Source organism: Rhea pennata, chromosome 1 (assembly GCF_028389875.1).
Source record: "Rhea pennata isolate bPtePen1 chromosome 1, bPtePen1.pri, whole genome shotgun sequence".
Classification (NCBI taxonomy): domain Eukaryota; kingdom Metazoa; phylum Chordata; class Aves; order Rheiformes; family Rheidae; genus Rhea; species Rhea pennata.
The window spans coordinates 15445121-15468897 of record NC_084663.1 but is presented as its reverse complement, the minus strand read 5'-3'; the positions used below and the strand labels follow the sequence as shown (position 1 = coordinate 15468897).

General features: G+C 38.1%; 1 protein-coding gene across 1 annotated transcript in view; it reads right to left on the bottom strand.

Annotated features, from left to right (window-relative positions):
* Positions 1–12969: 12969 nt before the first annotated feature.
* PIK3CG (phosphatidylinositol-4,5-bisphosphate 3-kinase catalytic subunit gamma) overlaps positions 12970–23777 on the bottom strand; it is a 31121-nt gene continuing 20313 nt past the window's right edge. The window contains exons 8-11 of the mRNA XM_062599081.1: positions 21107–21237; positions 20439–20550; positions 18417–18574; positions 12970–13342 (exon numbers count right to left, since the gene is read on the bottom strand). Of these exons, the coding sequence (XP_062455065.1) occupies positions 13061–13342; positions 18417–18574; positions 20439–20550; positions 21107–21237 (683 nt within the window). The 3' untranslated portion in view covers positions 12970–13060. The remainder of the gene's footprint in view (positions 13343–18416; positions 18575–20438; positions 20551–21106; positions 21238–23777) is intronic.

Below are 23777 nucleotides of genomic sequence, written 5' to 3'. Positions count from 1 at the left end.
TGGTATGGCAGAAATATCTTTATCTCTACCATGAAGAAGGGTCATGGCACAGTGGGGCAGAAAGCCCACGTTTATTCCAAGCATTCCGGATATCACATACGAAACCTGAAGAGAATGAACACGTCACGGCACCACGATACTGATTGCCGGACTCCTGAGATAAGGCTAAGTGCCTAATAGCTGTTTTCCAGACAAAGAGTACTCAGCTAAAAACCAGGGTATGTGTCGAGGAGATTTTAAAGCTGAATATTACTCACAGCTCGACAGTGATTAAAGAATGTTGAAATCGGACACAGACCTCTCTCTTCTTTCAGTACTCCAAGCAAAGGGGGAAAAAAGCCTCCTCCAAACTATACAGCCTCTCTTCTCTGGCCTTCTTTTACCTGAACACCACCTCTTCTAATTCGAGCACTTCTGAACTGATCTGCACCTTAAGGCTGCTAGGAGAGGTGGCCCCCACTTCTGTGATTTGAGGACAGCACAGATGATGCGACTGTGTCCTGCGTGAGGACTCTTCGACACGTGACCAGTTTGAGTAGCCATTAGTAGCAAAAGATGTTTGCTGCAGAGAAGGATCTACAATTCTGAATTCAGTTAAAGTAAATTAAAACTAGTAGTTCTCAACCTGTGAAAGGGCACCTAACCTTTTAAAGTGCTGGTTCTTTGGAGCTCTTTGCTCCTTTTGTGGTATTTCTCATTTTACTTCTGAAAGATAAGGAATCCATGAATAATTACTTCCTAACTTGCTTCTTATCTGTTGATGTGGCAAATGCTCCATAGCTGTAGAGTAGAAATGAAAAAAATCTCCAGACACAAAACTCTTTGATTAGGACATCTTGGTGGTTCATGGAGAAGTTTACAGGCAATACACAATCCTTTTTATTGTCCCAGTACAATTGATTCCTCTTTTCCTCAACCTTTTCAATTTGAATAATGCTTCTTTGAACACATCCAGGGTAGTTCCTTTTATGGGAAATGATATACAATCCTCTTGTTGTGTACGTATAGTCAATGCTGAGTTCTTTCCTTAGTTCTGATGATCTCTGAACATATTTGTTGTATTTGGAATTACAAAGCAATTTCCTTTCCAAATCTGAGTTGTTTCTCAGTCTTGGTCTTGTAACTAGATTTGTGCGTATGGACTTTTTTGTCTGATAAGTGAAAAGATCAGGGGTTCTGAAAAAGATGGAAATTTTTGGGTCAGTTTAAAGTCTATTCTTGGACCTTGCTAATGACTAAGTTACTAGTCATCTGGACCAGTCTTACTCAATTTACTAGGATATAATCCATGAGAAGATATTCATGAAGAAGTGTTTCCATTTAACATGATTAGCTCCCGAGAAAAATGATCCCAGACATTACATTAAGTAGACATTCCACAATTTATCATTTATTAGACATCCTCTTTTTTGTAGAATAAGCCAATTGCTTCTCAAATGCTCCTTCTTCTCTGACCCAGTCCGAGAGCTGTGACAATGTTTGTCACAGAGTTTAATACAAACTAATTTATATTTTAAAAATAGCTGGAAGTAGAGCATTCTCAGTTGTGGGCTTAGAACCTTAAAACACAGTTTGAAGAGTCACCAGGTTACTCTCTGTTTTTTAAGCAATGCTTTAAGGCATTACTTTTCAACTTTGCATTTCAATGAGTTCTCATACGAGACTGACTCTTATATACAGAAAAAAAACCCCACTACCCTGAAATTTCCTGGTTATTCTCTAATAATACGTTGGAGTGAGAACACATCAGGCTGAGGCAGGTATGAATTCACCATTCTGAGGTGAATTGTTTCTGGCTTGGTACTATATGCCTAATGATGCCACATATTATCTCAGGAAGGACAAATCACTCTCCGTCATGTTTGGCAGCTCCTGTTGGCATGCCAAAGAGGCCTATATTTAGTGCTGGTACAGTTTAGCCAACAAGTTGGGGAAAATGTCATTTTGATGCAACTAAAGATTTACTGAAGCTCTTTTCCAAGAGCTGAAGAAGACATGGTTGAAGTTAGCTTTCACATTCCAGCTCTGAATCTCGTTGTTGCTATTTTCTACTAGTACAGAACATCCCACTCCCAAGTACAGACTTGGCTTACTACAGAACTGCAGCTAGAACTAGAGTTTATTTACTCTGTGATTTTGCACTGATTCTTACAAAACTAGCTACAGCTGGCTATAGCTTAATACCCCCAGATTTACTCTCCTTCTGATGAAACCTGGCTGCAGCTTCCTCCTTCCTTGCTACTCCAGCTGCTCTTGCTTCTCTGGCACCGTAGAACAGTCATGCTTCCACATGGGTTGATAGGAGAGATCCAGAGAGCAACAGCGATTCTCCCCCTCACACCTTCTTTGCCTGACATTGGTGGTCTGCAGTGGGCATATGTCCTACCTACTGTTCAAAAGGTAGCTGAGATTGAAGGCCGCATGAGCCCGAATGCTCACCGTGTAGGAGTTTCTCCCCCACCGTTCTTTCCCCTCTTCAAACAGTGGCATCAATGGCCGTGAAGTGGGGTGATAACATGAGTAATCTTATTTTCACTCAAAACTGACCACAGGGACATCCATTGTTCAGTGAAAGCGTCCGCAGTTCCTTCTCCCAGAAGGCCATTTCTATGGGAATGATCATCATACTAAGATGAATAAATTCATACTGTTCTGAATACGTGCTATTTGTATTTAAATTACATTTTCAACTAAGACTTACTCCATACTTCAGCTTTGCTGATATAGCAGCATTAGCAGGCATGAAAAAAATACTTCTTGACAAAAAAGGCAAAAATCTCAATGTAAACAAAATTTATTGGTTTTTTTTTTAGACTGTGCAAATAAATGGAGATCCATATGGGTGAGCTAAACTAAACAGGCTTTTTGTTAAAAGAAACTTTTCAAACACGCTGTGCTGACAGCAGCTCTGTTCTAGGTATTCTAGGTGTTCTAGGTACATGAAAAAAGATGAAGGAGGAGTACTCTAATTTCCTTTTCCTTGCCAAAAAATCCAATGTACACATCAGACTACTTGTTTGTGTCTTGCAACACATTCTCATAAGCAAAGGAAGTTTGGAGGTGTTCTTAAAAAGTTGTGAAGACATATTGTAATCCTTCACTTTGGAGCTTAAATCTTCACCTTCATCTGAAGCCAGGGCTGCTTTTTGTTCTTGCAGATATGGCCAAATCAACGGATAACTGTGCTGGGGCTGGTTGTAATGTAGTTTTCTCTTCTATATACTATGCGGGAGGTTCAAGGGGCTGTTAATGTTGCATGTGTTCTCCTCATTTGCTCTTTCAGTACTACCGACAGCGTGCTGCGCTACTAACAGCAGTTCTAAGGGGGCTATGGTTTTCTCTGTAAGTTCCTTCTTTGTGCATAAAAATAAGGTTGTTCTGCTGATTTAATTACAGTGAGGACAGATCGTCTTCTTAGGTTTCTCATCATAGTAACACCGACTTTCCTGTCGAAATTTTAAGTGATACGACACTTTTTTTTAATCATAATATCCATCTCTTCTTCTAGTGAACAAATGTTGATTAATAACTCTTGGCATTAGAAATGATTCACAGCTTTTGCTTATTTTCAGTGATTTAGTAAACTGAGGAAAGGCCTTGACCATCTTAATTTGCTTTGATTAGTAGCTGATTGACTATTTTTGTGTCTTTCTCAGCTTTCTATCCATTGGCCAAGAATAATACAGAAAGCTGGTTGTGCATGTCTGAAACATCCATCCTTCACAAAACTGTTAAATCCTTCAGATGCTTGTTGCTGTCTATTACGCAAATGAGTTCACTGCAAATCCCCTATCCAGCAAATCCTGCCACGCTGTGATTCATGAGCAGGAACATTCTCCAAGTCATGCTACATCTCTAGTCCACTTGGCTGCAAAGAAGGTATTTGCTTGCATCTTCCATAGGAGCTTTCTTTCCGTGAATGAAATAGCTTAATGAAAATTGCAAACCACAAACCAGTTGCTGGAGAGTAGGTGTTCAAGAGTAAACTAATGCACACTCCTATGCTTAAAAGAATAGTTCTGCTATTTTCCTTGAGGACTGTGCTTATTTGGAGTAAGTGCTAATGAAAAGAATGACTCGCATTTTATTTTGGCAAATCCCTCAAGAAACTAAATTTCAGCAGGCAACGTTCAGCCCTATTCTCAGCTGCCAGGGCCTTGCTGTCACTTGCATTGAAAGTGGATTCCAGCAAGAAGTTGTCCCATTGTACCTGCACTGTCAACTATCTCTTCCTTATAGGCCTTTTTAATCAAGAAACCATTGAGCACAAATGATCTGCTGGAGTAGATCCTGCCACAAAATTTTGAGACTAGTGACAGACAGCATTTATTTCTTGCATTTATTCATACTCAATTCAGCAAGTCATTACGTGTTGGTTTTAGGCATTGGTGAAAATGCCAGAGAAGCATTTTGCAAGTTGGTTTCTAGAGCAGGCAGCTTGACTTTGAGTGTTGCAAATACGGAGTGTGTGCATGGGGGTGGATTCTTGCACTGGACTTAGCACTTCCACCATGGTTTCTGAGCTCACCCATTCTGTGTCGGACAGTTCCCTTAGCTTAGGACAAGTCTTTGAAAAGCATAGATTTTAGGTAAAAGCATACAAACAGCCAATTACAAGGTACACCTTGCTCCCAGCAATTTATAGAGACTAAATGTGACATACAGACATGGAAATGTATTGAAGATTGAAAGTTCTCATATTGCACACCTTCTGCCCCTCAAACCTACCAACTTTATGGGGTTCTGCCACAGTGTGGCTTGCTGTATTGCTGGCTCCCAGGTTGTTTGACTGAATTTGAATTTGAAAAATTACTACAGTAATCACTATCAGCAGGTAATGCTTGCCTCTGAGATGAAAAAAGAGCAACTGTCAACTCCTACTATGCTCTGTTGGATGCATCAGACGTTGTTATCAGGTTCCTTCCAGTTCTAGACCTGGTGTTTTGCACAAAGGAAATGGTCTCTAAGTACTCGTGATCATTCTTGCTGGGGAAGTACTCAGCCACCTTTCCCTTTGTGTACTATTCAAAGAGGTTCCCTGAGTATCATTTTCAGAACTATTTAAGTATTTTAATTATAATGTTTGTTTTCATAGACCATGCTGTATAGTCAATTGTGTTTTTTCATTCCAGAAATCTTTGGTAGCCAAGGAAAAAGTCATTCTGCAAGCTAGCCAGACTTCAATAATTCTCCAAAAGATTTATTGTTGCCTTGATCTCTTTTTCTCATTATTTCTGGTAGACACCATGAAGTCTCTGTTCCTCCAAATGTTCTTTGTTCAGCCATCCAAACATATGATACAGGATTTTTTCTTTTGGAATTATATTTATTTTCTTGTCATACTTTTTGTCTTTTAAATTATGGCTTTTATGGATCTGTGAAATTTCTAACTTCTACAAATATTTCCTTTTCTATTTGAGTGGAAACATTACTACATGAACTTCTGTGCTCTAGTGTGCACTCATGGAGCTTCTCTGCATTGCAGCGCTGCTCTAACTGACATCGGCAAATTGTCTACTTGTACTGAGCGTGATGTCTCTGCTTGCCCTGTGGCATTTTAAATTTTGTTTCAAGGGCTGTGGTATCCTTTGTGTCCGTGGGAGGTCTTGCTCTGTTATTTGCTTCATTTCAATCCTGACAGGTAGCTTCCACTTGTAGTGTGGTTTCCACAACTTTTTGAGGAGATGGTGCTTTTAATTGCTTCACTGTGAATCAGTTTCAGAATATATTCTCTTGATCTTATAAATAGCAGTGATAGGTATTTCTTGTGCTTTATCTCTGATGCTGTTTTAAATTAGGATGTTGCCTTGATAAAGCACTCTTCCACAAATCTTTTTTAGCAGCTGATCTCTTGTGAAGATGATATACTAAGGGCATTCTCTGAAGTATTCCCTTCCAGGCAGTACTGAAAGTAGCTAATTTGCTTCTCAACACTTCCAGTCATTGATGCCACTAGCTAGAATGACTACAGTACTGGACAGGATGTGTGATGATACCAGTTAGTATAACTGGACTGTGGTAGTCCTGCCTTACTACTTTTTTCGCAGTCTTGGTGATACTGGAGAAGGGCTCTTTGATTTGGGTATTATTTTTGTGTATCCATATTACTCCTACAACTACTGCATTAACTGCATTAAGATTTCTCTACTTTTTCAGAAAGAAATATTTATTCATTATGATGCTCCGTCTCCACCTCGAGCCATATGGGCTGTATGCAGGAGGATGTATATGATGCTTCTTCTCCACCTTGAGCCATATGAGATGCATTCAGGAGGATGCACACAGAGCATTTCACCTGGGGGACGCTTTCTTTTGCTGTCACTTTCCCTTTCTAAAGCAATTGCACTGGTTTAGCAAGTTTATGCCATTGCAGGTTTTGCTAGCATGTCTGTCATGTAGTTACCCAGATTTTTGACCCTTGATTCTTTTGCAAACATTTAACTGTGCATTTCCTGGCTATGAAAAGTGGATAGTCTATTTTTAGTTTTAGAAGTTCAAGTACAGGCAAGAAGAGAATAGAACTGAAGAAGTGGTGAGAAGCTCTTGAGTAGCAGGGAATAATCATTCACAATAATGACTTTATCTACTGGTAAAAAGAAATGCAAGTTGATACTTTGCAAGCTGTATTAATTCTCATTGGAGAGTTCTCATCAGGACTGTGAAGGTAAAAGTTTTGCACTGAATTAAAGAATACGCTGCTTGAGTTGGGTATTTCCCAGTATTTATGTGGGACTCGGTGAGACTTGAGCAGAAAGTCTTCCAAAGCGATGCAGCCCTCCAAACCCCTTACAGGAGCATTTAACTAACCATTTAGTTAACTAATTGCAGTTGTATACAGCAGTTGTATGAGTCCTGTGAAAGTATTTGTTACTTACAGTAAAGCAGCTTATCTGCCACGGGAATGGTTTAAGCCCTGCTACTGTTGCCTTTGAGGGTTGCGTATGGTTTCCATCCCTCCACAGACTGCAGGGTCAGTAGTCCACCGCTCTTTTCAGAAAACCCAGAGTTCCCAGGGCTCATCTCTGTCACATAAAATGGCTTTAGTCTGGCCTTTGACACAACATACCTCAGAGCCCCAGAGCAAGGTCGCTCCCCCAGCTCCTAAGGGCTCCTCTACTTAGACGCTGACTTCCAACCACCTCCTGCCAGGCCACTACTGCAGGATCCTTGGCAGCCTGGAAAGAGGCAGCTTCACCCAGTGGCCACCCGCTCCCAGGAGCTGGCTTCAGTCTCCCCGCACCCGCCTGCCTCCAGGCATCCCAGAAGCCACTCTTCACGCTCTGTCCAATGTGCCACCATAATGACAGGTTCCCGAAGGCTGTACTTCAAAAAATTAACTCATTTAGCTACTTCACATCCTCCCAGAATGCAAGGACCGCAGCTGTGGCATGAAGAAGAACTGCCTGTCTTTGCATGCAGCATCATTTTGAACCTTGGGGACCCTGCCTAGTGTGTTTCAATCCTGAGTGGACATCCAGTCTGCTTTAAACTTACTGCCATCGCTAGATATTTTTCTCGCTAAGCAGTCAGAATTACTATTTTATAAGGTTTTATAAGGTTTGTAAAATGCATCATATTCTGTTGGAAAGAAAGAGGTTTGTAAAACAGAGAAGCTGCCACGAACTTCATCAAAATGAGGGATAACTTTGGCTGGAGGGAGAGCATTTCCCGAAGAGACCTGTTTACCTCCCTGCGATTCTCGTGTGTGCAGACATCTGGCAGATGATGCCATCCTGCACCAGCACCAGAGTCTGTCCAGTTCGGTATCTGGTCTCCAACAGGGGCCAGCTTCAAATGCTTCCGAGAAAAACGCATTTTCACCCTCACAGGAAAGCATATGCTCATGTGATGAGTTCAGTGCCAATCCCAGACACTTGCTTGTTGACTTGGGAGCAGAAACACAAGATTGACTGTTCCTATTTTTTTTTTTTAATCACAGATAATTTAACTGTAAAGACTCTTCGCAAAATTCAGCTTTGGCCATGTTTTGAATTGTTAATGAATGCTTTGTCACGAAAGCACATTGTGGCAGCAGATTTCTCAGGCTACTAAACTAGAATAACCTCTCCTAACCTTTTGCAAGATAATTGGTTTAGTCTAGATAAAGCGAGATATCTTCACAGGCAAAGCAAGATCTGGAACAAAATCTGAACTGTAATATTGAACTTACTTGGCCCTATAGGCCATTTACACATTTCTCATGGCTTTTTTCCCCCTCTTTTCAGGCATCTTGCCTGGCTATTCTTCATTACATTAGGTTTTACCCTCTTTTTTTGTGTGTGTGTCTATTCACAACTAATATTTATCTTTTCAAGAAATCTATCTTTTCTACAGATGAATGTTTTCCTGTTTGTCTCTTCATGCACCTACTGTCAGATTATCAGTAAACTCTTAAGACCACAGACACTACAGCTCTGAGCGTGTGATCAGTATTTGCAAACTCCTAATGCAGAGTATCAGGGAGATTGCACTAAGAGTGCGATGTACTCGTACTTACTAGATACCACTTACCCCAAACGCAAGTCTCTCGTTATCTAAAATTAATTGGCATGTTTTTCGGCACTATGCTGCTTCTGTTTCCAAAGTGACGGCTGCTTCTTCTGCACTCCCAGGAGATGCCAGGAGTAGCCAATGCTATGTCTTTTTCTGAACGCTTTTTCTAAATACTCCCTGCATGTCTTTCCCAGGTCTATGGAAAGACACTATCAGCACTTCCAAAATGTGCAGCTCCCCTTCCCAGGGCTTCCCATCAGGTGCATGCTTGTTCATTATCAACGGGCCGACACCAACCTTTCTCTGGATGGGTAAAAGAGACTCACTGCTGCTAGGCTGCTTTCAGAATCTTCTTTTTTTTTTCATTCTTTATTGTACAAAGCAACGAAAAAAACACATCCCTCTGATTGCCTCTCTCTGCTGTACTAGATCCAGTCACTGGTGCCTCTTTCCTCTAATGATTTAGGATGTATGCTTTAACTTCACATGGTTATAACCATGTCACTTACATCCTTTGATTAGTTCTTGTTGTTAATGGTGTAACCGCAGACAAATTGCTTCCTCTTCTCCAGCACAAACCTCGTATCTGTAGACTTGCAACAAAGTTCTAAAATATACTTTTTTTGACCAGTTCTGCCTCCAAACTGTGGGACAGAGTGAGCATCGTGGAAACCTCCTCTTGCAGACTTCTGTCCAGGGGAGTAGTTGAGTTCAGGAGTGCTATTGCCAACATGCATTGTACAAGCTGCAATTAGAAGACTCATGAAAACACACTGGTGTTTTTCAGTTACTTACTAGGATACTCTAAGGGCTCACTTTGTTAGAGAGATACTGTGAGAAAAACCTTGCAAATAGTTAACAAGACTCAAGGACAAGGGAGAGAGAAAAACAGTACTGCAAAGGATAACCAGCTCCGGCTAAATAACCTTGATGAAACCACAGCGCTTTGAAGAATGTGAGGGGTAGGTAAGACAAAAACAGCAGAATAACCCAGAAGTGACCTTCGTTTATTAAGGCTTATTAACATATTAAACTACACACCCCTAAATGAATAATGAGATGGAAATGACATGATAATGATGTTACCGCCTCTTCTTCGCTTCCTATGCTATTTAACAAGAATGTGAAAGCGCAAGCACAGAGCAATTACCTGATGTAACGAAACTGTAACCAATAGAAAGATTTGTATAAAATACTCCCTGAAAAGTGTGTATAAATCAAGACTGAGAGGGGGAGAAGGTGTGCTAGCTTTGTGGATTTACCACCCAGCACCCATCTCTGCGCAGAAATGAAATAAACAAATATCTCGACCCTGCGTGTCTATTGGGCTATCGCACACCAGCTAACAGAACCCAGATTTTGGACAACAGTTTGGCACCCCAGATGGGACTTGCCAGAAGGCCTTGCCCGGATCATCTTGCCGTTCCCAACAGCGGACTGGATCAGATCGAGCTCCAGCGTGCACCGACCTGTTGATCGGGGAGTCCTCCGACCTCCCTCCGAAGTCGGGACGACAAGAGACTCAAAGGTGCAACGCCAACCAGAGATATTGGACAACAACTTGACCCTGTAGACATTTTGGTATCCTAGACTTTCATTTAGAGAATTTCTTATCTGTGAGACTTTACACATAAACAGAACAAGAAACCCCATAGCACCATTTCCAGTCTATAAATCTGAGACTACTCATGTGGATTTGCAAAATGCTGCTGTAAAAACAGTTTATTGAAAAATATTCTATAAAACACCTATAGTTTCATTCATGTTCATGTTTCATCATGTTCATGTTCAGAGAGTTCCCTCATATTCAGACACATAAATAGAATAATGTTGCACACCTTCCAACTTCTCCTCATGTCCTGGAACATAACTAGGTTGGAGCCAAGGGAACACATTCACCACTAACCAACAGCCTTTATGATCTTTTAGTGAAGCCTAAGTACATGTTAAGTTGCAACTGACTCTGAGGCACTTACTCTAAGAACAGATTCAAGTTTCCGCTGTTAGGTGTAGTAATCACTTAATTTGAGCTTATTAAGAAAATGTAATATATCTTAAAAATAAATTCCTGAAAAATAATTTCTTAAAATCTTTAAAAAATAATCTTAGGGATAACAGGAGGAAGGGATATTAAAAGATCTACTCAAAAATTTAGTAACTGAGTCTCTCTGCATGCTATATTAGAGCCTGTGAAAAATGTGTTTAGTGACTAATTCACATTTCCTGTTGTATAGCCATTATAGAAAGGCTAGAACATTGTGAATACGGGTGTACTTAGAATGTGTTTGTGCACTGGGCTCAAACTCTGCACAACAGTAGGCTCAAACTCAGGAAACTGTGGTTCAGCTCCTTGCTCTGCTAGCAGCAGTTGTCCTAAAGCTACAGCTTGCAAGACCTTGGGCACGTAACTGCCACTGCACGGAGCAAAGCCCCTCTTCTGCACGCTTCTTCCTGATACCAACTGCTGCAGGAATACGGATTGGGAGAGGAGGACATGTACCCGCGCCCAAACTCCAGGGTGCCCCAGCCACCATCTCACCCGAAATGCAGTTCCGTTTTATTCATCAAACAGGAATAAAACGGTCCTATGAAGTGGTAATGTTCTTTGCATGCTTTACAATTATAATAACTGGAGTTCTAAAATGATAGACTCTTAAAATTTAAGATATCTCACTAATTCTACAGAGTTATTAATATGGAACTAAAACAATTCCTCTGAGTGAGACTTTGAATATAATTCCTTAATGAGATTACATAGTCTTTGAATAACTGGGTAAAAACATATTTACATGTATTTTGGGAAAAACTGCTTATTCATAAACGATAATCAAATGCATAGAACAGACCAATTTATTTCAGACCTACAAAACACATATCTAGAAATATTATTTTACAGCCAATATTCACCATTTAGTTTATATTTTAGTATCGTCTTAAGTCTATCTTGCACAGAATAATTATGTAACCAAACAAAAAAATATTCAACATTTTAAATTTTTAGACTTCTTTATCTAACTCTACATCAAAACGTTGTTGGCATAGTAACAAATTAAACATCTACATTTCAAAAAAGGATTGGATGTATCTCATAACTGAGACACCAATTACAGTACATTTATTAAAAATCCTTCAAGAATACACTCAGTAGTAACAGTGGTAGCAGTAGTTAAAATCTTAACAGTTCTGTGAAATGATCAAAGCAATGATAACAGAATTAAAAAATTCAGTTAATCACTTAAATGTAATGTAAAACCCATGTAAAACTATAATGAAAGAAGAAAATACATGGGCGCAAGTGCAAAAAAGCAATACTGTAAGTCATCATCTCTCTTTGGTAAAAATCAATTAGCAGGAAGTATACCATAATAATTCAAGTCAAAAACTAATTCCGGCTGTATATTTTTTTTCTTTTTTCTACCATAAGCAGACTTGATTATTTGCAGGTATCCTACAGTAGAGAAGAAGGTAAAATTCTACTTAATACTACCCATTTTTTCCTCTTTAAGTTTAAATATTGAAACTAAAAATAGCAATTCTTTTTCTTTCATAAATAACTTTTCAGTAGCATAGTCTCTTAAACAATTTTAAAATAAATAGCAAAATATACACAATTTCAAAGATTACATTTAATTTCTGATAGGTATATCCTGAAAAATATATCACCAAAGAATAAATAACTTTGGGTTTCTCAATATTTGGTAGAATATCAATTACTCTTATATAAGGAGTTTTCTCTGATGAAAAAGGAATTACCATTGCTTTTTCTACAGAGCTTTCACTATACAGGTGGAATTGCAGTAACTTTACAGTAAGACTATAACCTGTAATATAATATGGATAGTCCTCATTAAAAAGTACAGTATAAAACTTTCAAAATTAAACCTTTCAAATTTGAGGTTCAAACCTGAGGAACTTCCAGGTAACCACGAAGTTCTGCCATAGAGACAGTCAAACACAGTTGCGCATGTCAGGAGGCTACAGAAACAGTAACATAATTTCCTCTAGCAGTGGTGTCAGAGCTGCTTTCTACTGATAACATTATTAAAAATCAGAAAGAACAAAGTGTTACGGAAGGGACAAAAGGGAAGGATGCATGCTACTTGAGAGTAAGCCCTCCTGAAAAAGAAATTTCCTACAGGGATTTCAATGTGACCATAAATAGACACTTTTCCACTTGAAGGGCTTGACTCTCATGAACTTATTAAGACAGTGTCACAGGAATCTCTATTTCAGTTTGGAGGTTACTATCTTACTCCAGTTCCTTTTTTCATATTTATCTGAAATTATTACTACAGAAAAAAGAAAACTGCAGGCCACATAAGCAAAGCAACTTGTTAACAGAATCCAGCAATTTTCAGTGTCATTAGACATTAAAAACAAAATCTTAACTACAGGAAGATCTCCTGGAGGGGCAAGCAAAATATCTATCTTGCCTTTTTAGAAGATCCATTTCAGCTGCCAGCAAAGTAAAGGCAATTTTGACTGCTCATTTATTAGGAATGCATAAATAATAACATATAGATTCACTAAATCCCTATTCACAGCTACAGCTAATTTACATAAAATGTTAAGCAGAGTGCTTTTCTACTCCTTGCTTGATTCCAAGCACAAGATGCAAAAACCAGTTAAACTGCACAGTCCAGCCCTTATCTCTGCAAACCTCTATCTGATCAAGAAAATGCTTTTTAGCATCTTCTTCGCTCTTCCCTACTGTCAGTGCATCACGAATATATTCAATATCTTCTTTGCTGGTTAATTGGGGCATTCCAGTCATTAGCATCATGGAGAACAGGATGATCAGCAGGTTTGTGTGATGTCGAAGAGCTAAATAAGCCTTCACACACACGTCCTGTAAGAGAGAAGGAATGTTTTGTTAATTGATGAGGTGAACTGAAAGGGATGGTTTTAGGAAGTTCATAGAAACTGAGGAATGAACTATTCTCACTAACCAACCATATAAAGTTACTAATATATGTCAGAAAGAGGGAGATCCAATAGAACTGTTTATGCGAGCAGAAACATTAAGCTGACTTCTGCATCTGTTGCTCATTATGACTCCATTTATTAACATATCTTGGGGCATGAAGTACTGCTTTGGTGTAAAAACGAAAGACTCTTTTTAATAATATTATATGAATTATTAAAGCATAAAACCTTGGCTTCATAAAGATTTCAAATTAATTTCCCTGTCATATAATCTCTTTCTGTGACTGTTAAAGAGACAGCAATAATTCATTATCTTCCTTTATGACTGGTATATTCCCATTTGAAGATACTGGCATATCAGTGAGAGCAGCACCTCCAGGGGACTATTTCTTCATTTTCTATATGTATGTGTCTATAAATTTGGAGAGGTGATGGCTTAATGAAGAAGATTTTTCAGGCTTGTCCTTCTGAGAAATTTTATCCAGTTCTATTTTTAAGGCATGCTGCCTCGCTGTAGGACAGCAATGTTTATGCACAGTTGTTCTGGATTCAACGGATTATTGGTTTTGTTATTGCTTTATCACTTCCATTTGTAAGTAACTTGTGCTTAACAAGATAAACTTTAGAAGAATGAAATTTCTACAGCTTGAAAAAACCTACGATGCCTTTTAAAAGAATATTTAATGGTAAATAACTAATGCATAAACTAAAATCATCATGTACTATATTAAATTTGTTAGTCATTTGCTTTTACAAATAACATTTTAAGGGAAAGAATGCAATGAAGAAATGAATTGAATAACAGAATGTTAAATTGGGCCTGTAATACAGTAATGTAAACAGATGAAAAATATTTCCAAGAAAGTTGCTGCTATTAAAACCGAAACTAAGCAATGTTGACTTTCACCCAATTAAATATTCAGATTAAGCTTTCAAAAAAATTACATGAATTCATTTAAAAAATCTAGAAATGCAACTTTTCTCATATAAAATTATACCAAATCTCATTAGTGTTGTACAGCTAGGTTTATTTCTGATGAGCTGCGTGCTATTTTTCTTCCTTAGTAAGAATTGCACAAATAATGTTAATATCTATCCCAGTTCACATCAGCAATATCAGGATAATCAGAAAAGTCAGGAAGATACTGCTGAAGCAAGATGGTATGTTGGAAATCTGTCTATAGGGTTTCTTTTTCCCCTTCTTTTTCCTGGGCCCTTATATCTTTCACTCTACATTTCCAAATAAATCTTGCCCTAAATAAGACCACACTTACAAAACCTAATGTTAGTATAGCTCTGGCAAAGCAGAAGATGAATTGCAATGGTCAAAGCACAACTTACAATGGAAAACACCTTCATCTCTATATAGGGATTACTTTCTCTCTGTAATACCAGAGAAAAAGAAATTCTGCTACATATATCAACTTCAAACAGTGAAATCTTGTCACAGAAGTTAGCGTGTATTTTGTTCCTCTTGAAAGAGATGAAAGCTCTTTATAGTTATATCAAAGAAGGTTCTACATTTCTGTCGGATGATATAGCTCACTGCTGCTGGTGTCTGAGACAGAAGAACAATTATGCAGTCAAGAAACTGGCATGTCTACATCTCAAAAGCAGTTTAAGGACTCAAAGAATTTAAAAATCTGCATCTATTTGTTACAGTTATTTATTCACGCAGGAACAGAACAGAATTTTGAATTAACACCTTGCAAGAAAACTCATTTTTACACTTCTTAGAGAGGCAGAGTGAACCAAAAATAATGCATACATATGTGTCAAGAGTAGATGTTTACCATGGGATTAGGAAGCAAACTGCTAACTAATCCAAGTCATAGGCAAAATGAGGAGAGTTGAGGAGAACTCGAAATCCCCTTGTGTAATAGGCAACAGAGAATAATTGCTTATTTTGAGATCCTGAAACTGTCGTAAATATTAGACTCCTAAAGATCAGGCATTTTTATAATAGAAACCATCCAAGTTCACTTACGTATTACTTCCCAATACAGTATACTACAAAAAGTATTTTTCGATGATCAACTGTACACCCTTCTTTCTGTCACCTTTCTTTGAGAATCATATACATGGGCTTTTGTAGGTACTACCACAAGAAATTATTTGATTAGTACTGAAAATAAAGATCTCTGTATTATCAAGTCAGTAAAGCAATGAAAAATTAATGAATCAAAGAATAGATTCAAAATTCAGTGGAAACACTACCAAAGAAAAAATTTAGGTTAACTAATAATAACTAGGTATACAAAGCTCAAAAGGATAACAAGATATAAAATAGGACTCTCACAAGGGTTTCTACAAAAGAAAAGTAAAAATGTTGCTTGTATATACTGGTAAAAGAGTTGCATGGATTCCAACCAAAGATTGGAAAGAAAATATATTTGACGCTTAAAATAAGAGAATTTTGGAAACTACGACAACAGCTGTAAAATTCACTGATGGGACAGAAAAATATTTGTCTTTTCAGATTAAGTCATGCTCCACTTAAATAAATTTTTGCAATTAGGAGAGAGGGCCATCAAATACTGCTTTCTATTAAACATTTCTGTAATGTCATTAATAGCCTTTGGCATCTGAATTTCATTAAACCATCATGAGGAAAAAAAACAAAAAGGGAAGCAAATTTCAGACTAAGAGCTAATAGAAATGAACTTTATTGCTAGATTAAGAACAATTGCTGTGCTACTGACAGTTTTGAAAGTTCACTGATAAGTAACTATATTGCAATGGTCGTTAATCAAAGTTACTTGTGTAGCTAGTTTCCTCTGACATATGCAATAGTTTTATGACTATAACATCTGTATGGACTATATCCGATAGGTGAAACCAAACAAAACCACAGATATTTTAAGAAAGTAAAACCACTAAAGCATGTAAAAATAAAGGAGTCCTCTAAAGTACAATATATTTTAACATAGCTGAAGTACAAATTAATGAGAGATGCTCTTAAAATTAATGACAGATAAATTATGAGACTTTTCCATTAATACTTGAATGAGTCAGCAGGCACAATGAATGAAATCCTCATTACTACGAAACATGATAAAATCAGCCAGTTGAAATGTAAAATTATCATTTTGCTTATTTTTGAACTCCAATCATACAAATAAAACAATTTTTTACAGCAAAATATGTGATGCATATCTTGCTCAATGTTACTACTTTAATTGTTTGGATACATTTTACTTTTAACTTTCTTTTTATTCATCTTTGAGACAGCCTTTTAATGTACTATCAGAATAGCAGTTTATAAATAGTACCTACTCTAGCAGAACTGTACATTAACATATATTTTTCTGTCATTATTACTGTTGTCTGGACCAGGTTACACACCATGGTCATGAATGGAAAAAGTAAAGCACATCATCACATTTCATCTGGTTAATGGAACTAGTGGCAATGATACTTGCACTATCATGCCATTCCTAAAATGCCTGTATGAGTGGGATGGGAGCAGTATTTATTTTGGGAATTTATTCCAGAGTGATAAAATTTTGTATTCAAACTCAGCACTTGCTGCTATATTATGAAGGTATAGCTTATTGGAGAGAGGCTAAGACCAAGATCTCTTCCTATTGCTTTTGGTATTTGGGCTATGAAGTAAAGGCCAGATATTCTCTAAAAAGCTTCATAATCCATGTCTGCTAACATGACTTAACCTCACTGAAGACATGAGGGAGTTACTAGTCTTCCAATCCTTTATTAGCACACTTTCATACTTTCAACTGCTTTCTACTTCCAGACCGGAGGTCTTCTGTGAAATTACATATCTGAGGTTCAGTGTTTCAGCCTCCCACTTTCACATGGCCTACAGGTCTCACAAACTTCTTTAAGAACAGGGGCTTTGCATTTCTGTTTTCCACAGCAATAAACACCTCGCTTTTGATTTGTTTGAGCTACAACCCCCCTTGATAACATTAGCACTGTGATAAAGCTGGTCCTTGTGCAAAATAAAGACTCAAAAATAGCAGCTGGTTGTTTACAGAATTTCAGAAGTTTGGGTATGGGGATGGCAATTGCTTCATTACTTTCTGTATGATTATGTATATGTTCAGAGATACACATGTTCAAAGGGATGTTTTCACTGTCCAAGAATAAGAATCTTAACTAGGTACTTAGGTTAGAAAACCAGACTACTTACCAGGACAGGAGATTAGCTGATCTGCAGGGAGTTCAGAACATCTAAATTAGGACTCTGCTCTGACTCAGTCTAGAGGAGACTTTTCCTTCTGATAACTCAGGGAATGTACTTTCTAAATCAGATGCAAATTTAAAGCCCCTAAAGATGAGCACAGGAGTACCACCCCAGACCTCTGTCCAGCCATACTCTTAGCCATTCCGTTAAACATAGTAAGTGGCATTTTGCTTTGTTCCCCAATCCCCTACACAATCTTGCAAAAACATAAATATTTTTGAGGGGCTCACTTTCAAGTAGAAATTACAGTAGAATAAATTTTTAACATCATTCTTTTCTCTCAGAGGATAAGTCCATCTGTATCACACACCCAAATCTGATGCAGTAGGATAACAGCAAATTTTTATTCAAAAGCAGCAGGCTGAGTCCCAGAAAAATAGGGCAGGATCAGGAGAGACACCACTGGCATAGCCATCTGTGGTATGCCTAACATCTGCTCATACTACACAGAAGACTCTAGTCAAGTCTGCTCTAACTTCCCAGGTACTGAAGTCCTCTACAAAGTATTTTTCAATCAAAACAAGAAACAAAAGGACTGCCCATCTGGTGTGCTGCTAGCTGAAGCTTTTTGAAGTGGTTTTGTGGATGTCTGAATTCTAGTTCCCATAATGTTATAGATAATTTTTGCTCTTAGCTGGGTCTAAAATATCTCAGAATTGTATTATGATTCAGTGAAATTCTATTAACATAATCCTCAGAGCCTAGACCTTTGAAGACTAAGGCACTAATGTTCATCTCAGAGAGTAAAAACACTACTTAATTGATTTACAGCTAAGTTTTAACCCTTTACCTGAAATTTATGGAAATGGAGGCTTGTCTTCTTTCCAGAAGTCCCCATGACAAACAGAAAATCTGGAGTTAGCACAAACGGAACTCTTTCCTTATTAATTCCAAGGAAGCTTTTATAATTCCCAAGAATATGTCCAAAATCAATATGAAAAAGGTTACCTTGATAAAGAAGAAGAGAAGTTAAGGTTATGCTGAAATAAAACAAACTTGCAGTAACATTTACTTGTATTCACAACACTAACAACAAACTGTTTTTGGTATACGTGCTCAGTCTTTACTTTTTTACATATATAACTCTGTTTCCTTGGCAAAGTTACTTCTATTTATCTTTGTCAGCCTTTAATAGGCTGGCAGAACTGCTGTATTTTCTAAACATACACAAACAACTTCTCAAGAATCAGTGAAGTAAAGCTTGTACATCCAATCCACAACAATACAGATCCCAGCACATAAGTATATGGAAAAAACTTGTGGATTATGTTACAAACTCCCTTAGGATTCTGGTACTATCCTGCTCCGGGGACTCAGGTGAATCATAAGAACATGCTTCTTTCTCACATTATCCATTTCTAAACCATCTTGTATATGCAGAATAAGTTTGCATTGTCACCCTTTGGATAACCTGGAGAGTCTAGTAGGTCATTAGGTTCCAAGAAAGTGACAAAAAATCACATTTTAAGGATCACTACATGTACAGAAATGGAGCGCGAATTACTTTACTACTTTCATTGGCAGACAAAATGCAAGGATTTGCATTTGCACAGATTTGCAATAATGTATACTAAAACATCAAATGATATAAGCATATAGTTAATAGTGAATCTTAGATGAAACATCCCAAAATGTTCCACCATTTCAGAGAGTTTCTCAGTCCTCAAAATATACCCGAAAACTAACACACACTGCAGAGTTGCATCCTTCTTTCTTCTATGGTTCAAGACACCTCTTTTGAGGACACTGTGGTAACCTGCTCCTGCTCATGACAGAATGACCTTTCTTTTTCTCTCTCCCTTCCTACTGACCTGTCCCCTATTCTCTGCAAGAGGGCACTGACATTATATAATGTAGTATATGTAATGCTATATGCAGTTACATTGATATTAAATCATTTTTTGGTCTTCTTTTCCTCAAGGACTTCCGGTGAGCTTTTGTATTGCAGTCTTCAATTAGCTCATTTCTGCCTTCAGGCTACTTTCTTCTCTCCAGCCTTCAAAGCACAACTAGTAAAACTTTTAACGATTCATATGATTAATATTAAGCATACAGTCTTCTCACTAAATTCAAAACCATTTTCTGTCTCTTAGCATTATGTAAAGACTAATCACAAATTATCAAGATCAAGAAACTGGAAGAGAGTATCTTAGGCTAAATAAAACTCCCCAAGTACTACTCATTCTTGGTCCTTTCTGGGGATTCCATAGATATAACTAGGGATAAAACAATGTGCAGCCACGGAAACAACTCCTCAAGTTTGCAATACAAAAAATAATCAGGTTCTTTCAAGAGGCTTTGCACCATCCCACAGACTTTAGTAGCAAAACACTACACTTCTAGGGTTTTCTATAAGGGTATATAAAACATTAATGTTCTTTGGAGGTGAAAATATTCCAGTAACATCTAAATTCTGACATCAGATACAAGTCCACTGAACACAGTCAGAGCCACATCCATACTCCAGACGGGTGAGTAACTGTCATTACATCTGGCTTTTACATTTTTTGGCTTTTAGATCTTATATCTAGGTGAAAAACGAGTTTTACATTCCATGTAACAAACTCGCCCTTAGAAAATAATCACCTTAATGATAAATATCTAGAGCCTATTTGAATGCCAAAAGCGGTGACAGTAGGTTTCAATGCCACAGGAGGACTTGAACTTCTAAGTAAGGCTGACAGAATTAGATTGTGTCCTTTCATTAATTGTTAAATTCATTATTTATAAATTAAAACGTATACCTATGAAGTACAGCCAGCCCCCAATTGTTCTATGTAATTCTTGAAACAAGAAAGAAGAAAAAACTCACCTGCTTCTGTAATCATAATGTTGTCATTGTGTCTGTCTCCTATCCCAAGTACAAAGGTTGCTACACAGTAACCAGCACAAGAATAAACAAATCTTTCCACAGCTGCCTGGAACTAAAAAAAAACCCAAACTTAGAGATGTTTAATGTTTCAATGTTAAAAACTAACACTCCTTCAAAGTCATACACCTTTCTGTTGACATGTATTATATAAGAGAGTTGTCTAACTTCTGATTGATACACTTGCACAACAGAGATTAAGATCACTATGCCACATCACACCTTATATGCTGCAACAAACAGCTGGTTCTACCCTTTAACAAAGATAAAGTAAGCATACAGAAGTTGCGGGTACCCAAGCCTGCACTTACATTCCCTACACCACACTGCCTTTCAGTGTTCCTAGACGTTCTCTGAATTTGCTCCCCATGTATCACTTGTAAATACCATTGACAAAAGAGTCAAAAAATTTTAAAGCATTTTGTTACTCAGGAGCCTGACTAACAGCTGGATGCAGAAGGCTTTTTCACAGAAACTCACATCTGGGTACAGGGAAAAAGAATGAGTTTTTCAAATTCCTGTAGGTAACTCAAACACAACCTTATGGGTGCTGTGCTCTTGAATTCCTTGGGTGCATTTGAAAATCCTGCTTAAGAATTCAAACAACACACCTTTTCTTCAATCACACATTTTTCTTTGAGCCACTGGTTTAGTATTTCATCCTTAAATGCACCAGTGTTGCCAACTGTGCTCTGTTGAATTTTGGCAATTGTTGTAGCATCTTTCACAATTTCGATCATTCCTACAGAAAACAAGGAAGAAATAAAAATTTATATTAAAGCATTTTAAAAATATGGAAAATTACATTTCAAACAGTGGGTTTTTTAAAACAAGCTGCACAGTTTCATAGATTGCAGGCAGATACTTATTTTGCAAGCAACAGTGGTTTGTGACCATTCCCACTTGAAGCCAGCCAGCGTTCATAACTAACTTGGCAATCCTGAACTCTTCACTGACAATGTAAAACCTTTTAAATTGAAAAGAATCACATGATGAGGTAGGACCAGCTGAATGAAGCTTTTCCTGAGTATATTAACTACCTTTCCTGCCCTGATCCCTTGCATGAGCCCAGGTACCATTCACGTTTCCAGCAGCTTCTCTCCAACTTCATAAATCTGGCCGCAGGAAGACTGAGGAGCTGAAGAGACACTGCAGCATTACATGTGTTGCCAGAGTTGTGGCAGAGGAGTAGAGCTGGAGGTACACAGAGAGGTGTACCAGTGAGACTGTTGGTGGAAATCTCTGGCTTTTGCAACTCAGAGGTCAGGAAGAGTCAGTACGAACACACTGTTCTTCATCAGGAGAGAAACACAATCAAATAACCAGCCCATTCCCACTAGGCAAGGGTTGGTGAACAGTAGGCAAGTGTGAAAGTCGCTAAACTGAACAGATCCTCACAGAGGCAACTCAGCATCTCCCAGCAACATGGTTTCAGAAACAAGGACTTACACTGTTCATGCTAATAAGGCATGCGATGAAGAAGCTGGAGAGAGAAAGCAGAAACTCTCCTCTGCAGACAGACTAGCAAATGCAGAGTGCCCTTGTGTTGGGCATGCCACTGCGAGGGAAGGTCACTTTTCAGATCAGTTGATCTGGGAACTGGAAATATGTTCTCCTTCTCAGGATTAAGTTCAACTCGGTCTTCTAGTAAAAGCTTGAGCTCAGCCCTAGCTCAAAGAAAAACAAGCAAGCAAAAATTTCCCTTCTTCCTAAAAGGGATTCAAATTAGTTTCTGATCTGAATTCATCTCTCTACCTGAAACTGATGAATTTCTATCTATTCACATTCTTATCCTTCTGCATTTACTGTATTTTCTGCAATGTTTCAATAACAGAAGACAAAGTAGTAATCTTTTCCTGGCCTTCACCCACAGCTAATTTCTCCCCCGGATGTATTTCTCTTGAAAGTGATGAGGTTTTGTTTATAATAAAATTATGTGGAAATATGACTGCCAAACAACAACAACAACAAATTTAAAAGCTCTGCATTTTGGTCTGTGCTTGTCAAGCTGCTATTTTCCTCCTCAAAGCAAGTTCCAGATCACATTCCAGCTATTAAAACACTTTCCTTGCCTGTGCTCAATAATCTCCCTCTACTGGCCAAGAGATTCTCAGTTCCAGGGGAATGGAGCTATTGCAGGAAGCATCTTCTGCTTCTCTTTGCGTTTAAGATTCTCACAACACAGTTATGTTCATTAGCAGTGTGAAAGATCCATGGATTTAAAGTAGATGCTAACAAAAACCCTGTACTGTTCATTCTGCAGTGCAGTGCCAGAAGAGTGGTATAAAACCTACACAAAATGTTGTACACCTTATTTTGCCCAAGAAAATACTTCAAAGGTACTGTGGTGAAAAGCTACTTGCTTATTTTCAGCTCTACTGAAAAACCTTTTGAAATACAAGTATGCCTCTTGGTAGGTTTACTTAGTCCTAGAGAACTGCAACAGAGGGCCTCAGCCGCACTGTATTCAATGGGAAGGAAGTGCTGGAGATGCGTGGTACTAAAGCAGGTGACTTTTACATTATGTGCCAGCTTGAACTTTTTTAATTTGGCAGTGATACAATACAGTAAGCAGAGTAATCACCTCATGGAGCCAGGAACATACATGGCCATGTCAGAGAGAGTGAAAATAGGGCATAATCATTTATCCATGATACATACAGGAAAAAAAAATCTGCATACTGAGATCTATTTGGCAGCAGCAGTGGAGAGTACAGATGTTTCCAAAGTTGCAAATGGCACTGCATACAAATCAACAGATTGGGAAAGACCTGCACAGGAGAGGATGCCATTACTGGGAAATCTGAAAGACACCTGGCTGTCTCCCAGTGCTCAGTGTAGAATGGGGTACTGTCCTTGTGTCACTAAACTGGCTCAAAAACTGCCCCAAGTTTCAAGGAAAATATTAAGTGGGAAGGAAGAACAAGCCTGGAAGAGGACAACAAACGAATATTGTGGAAGAACATTTGCATGCCACTACTCTTTGGTTATGTTCCAAACAAGCATAGGCTCTACATCAAAGGATCCCACATTGAGTATTACTAACTAAGGCTGCAGGTATTCTCAGCAAACTGAACAGGAACCATTATGCGATTAACCATGTCCCTACGGTGGTGCTGAGAGGAAGCTTAATTCTTAGATCTGCCATATACATATAGGAAAATAAACAATTATTTCCCTGAAATAAAAGAATGGGGAGTCTATTAAGAATTCATGAAATAATAATGAAGTCTGTAAGTTGAATTTAAGAATATTATAATCACTGACATAATTCCTTCACCT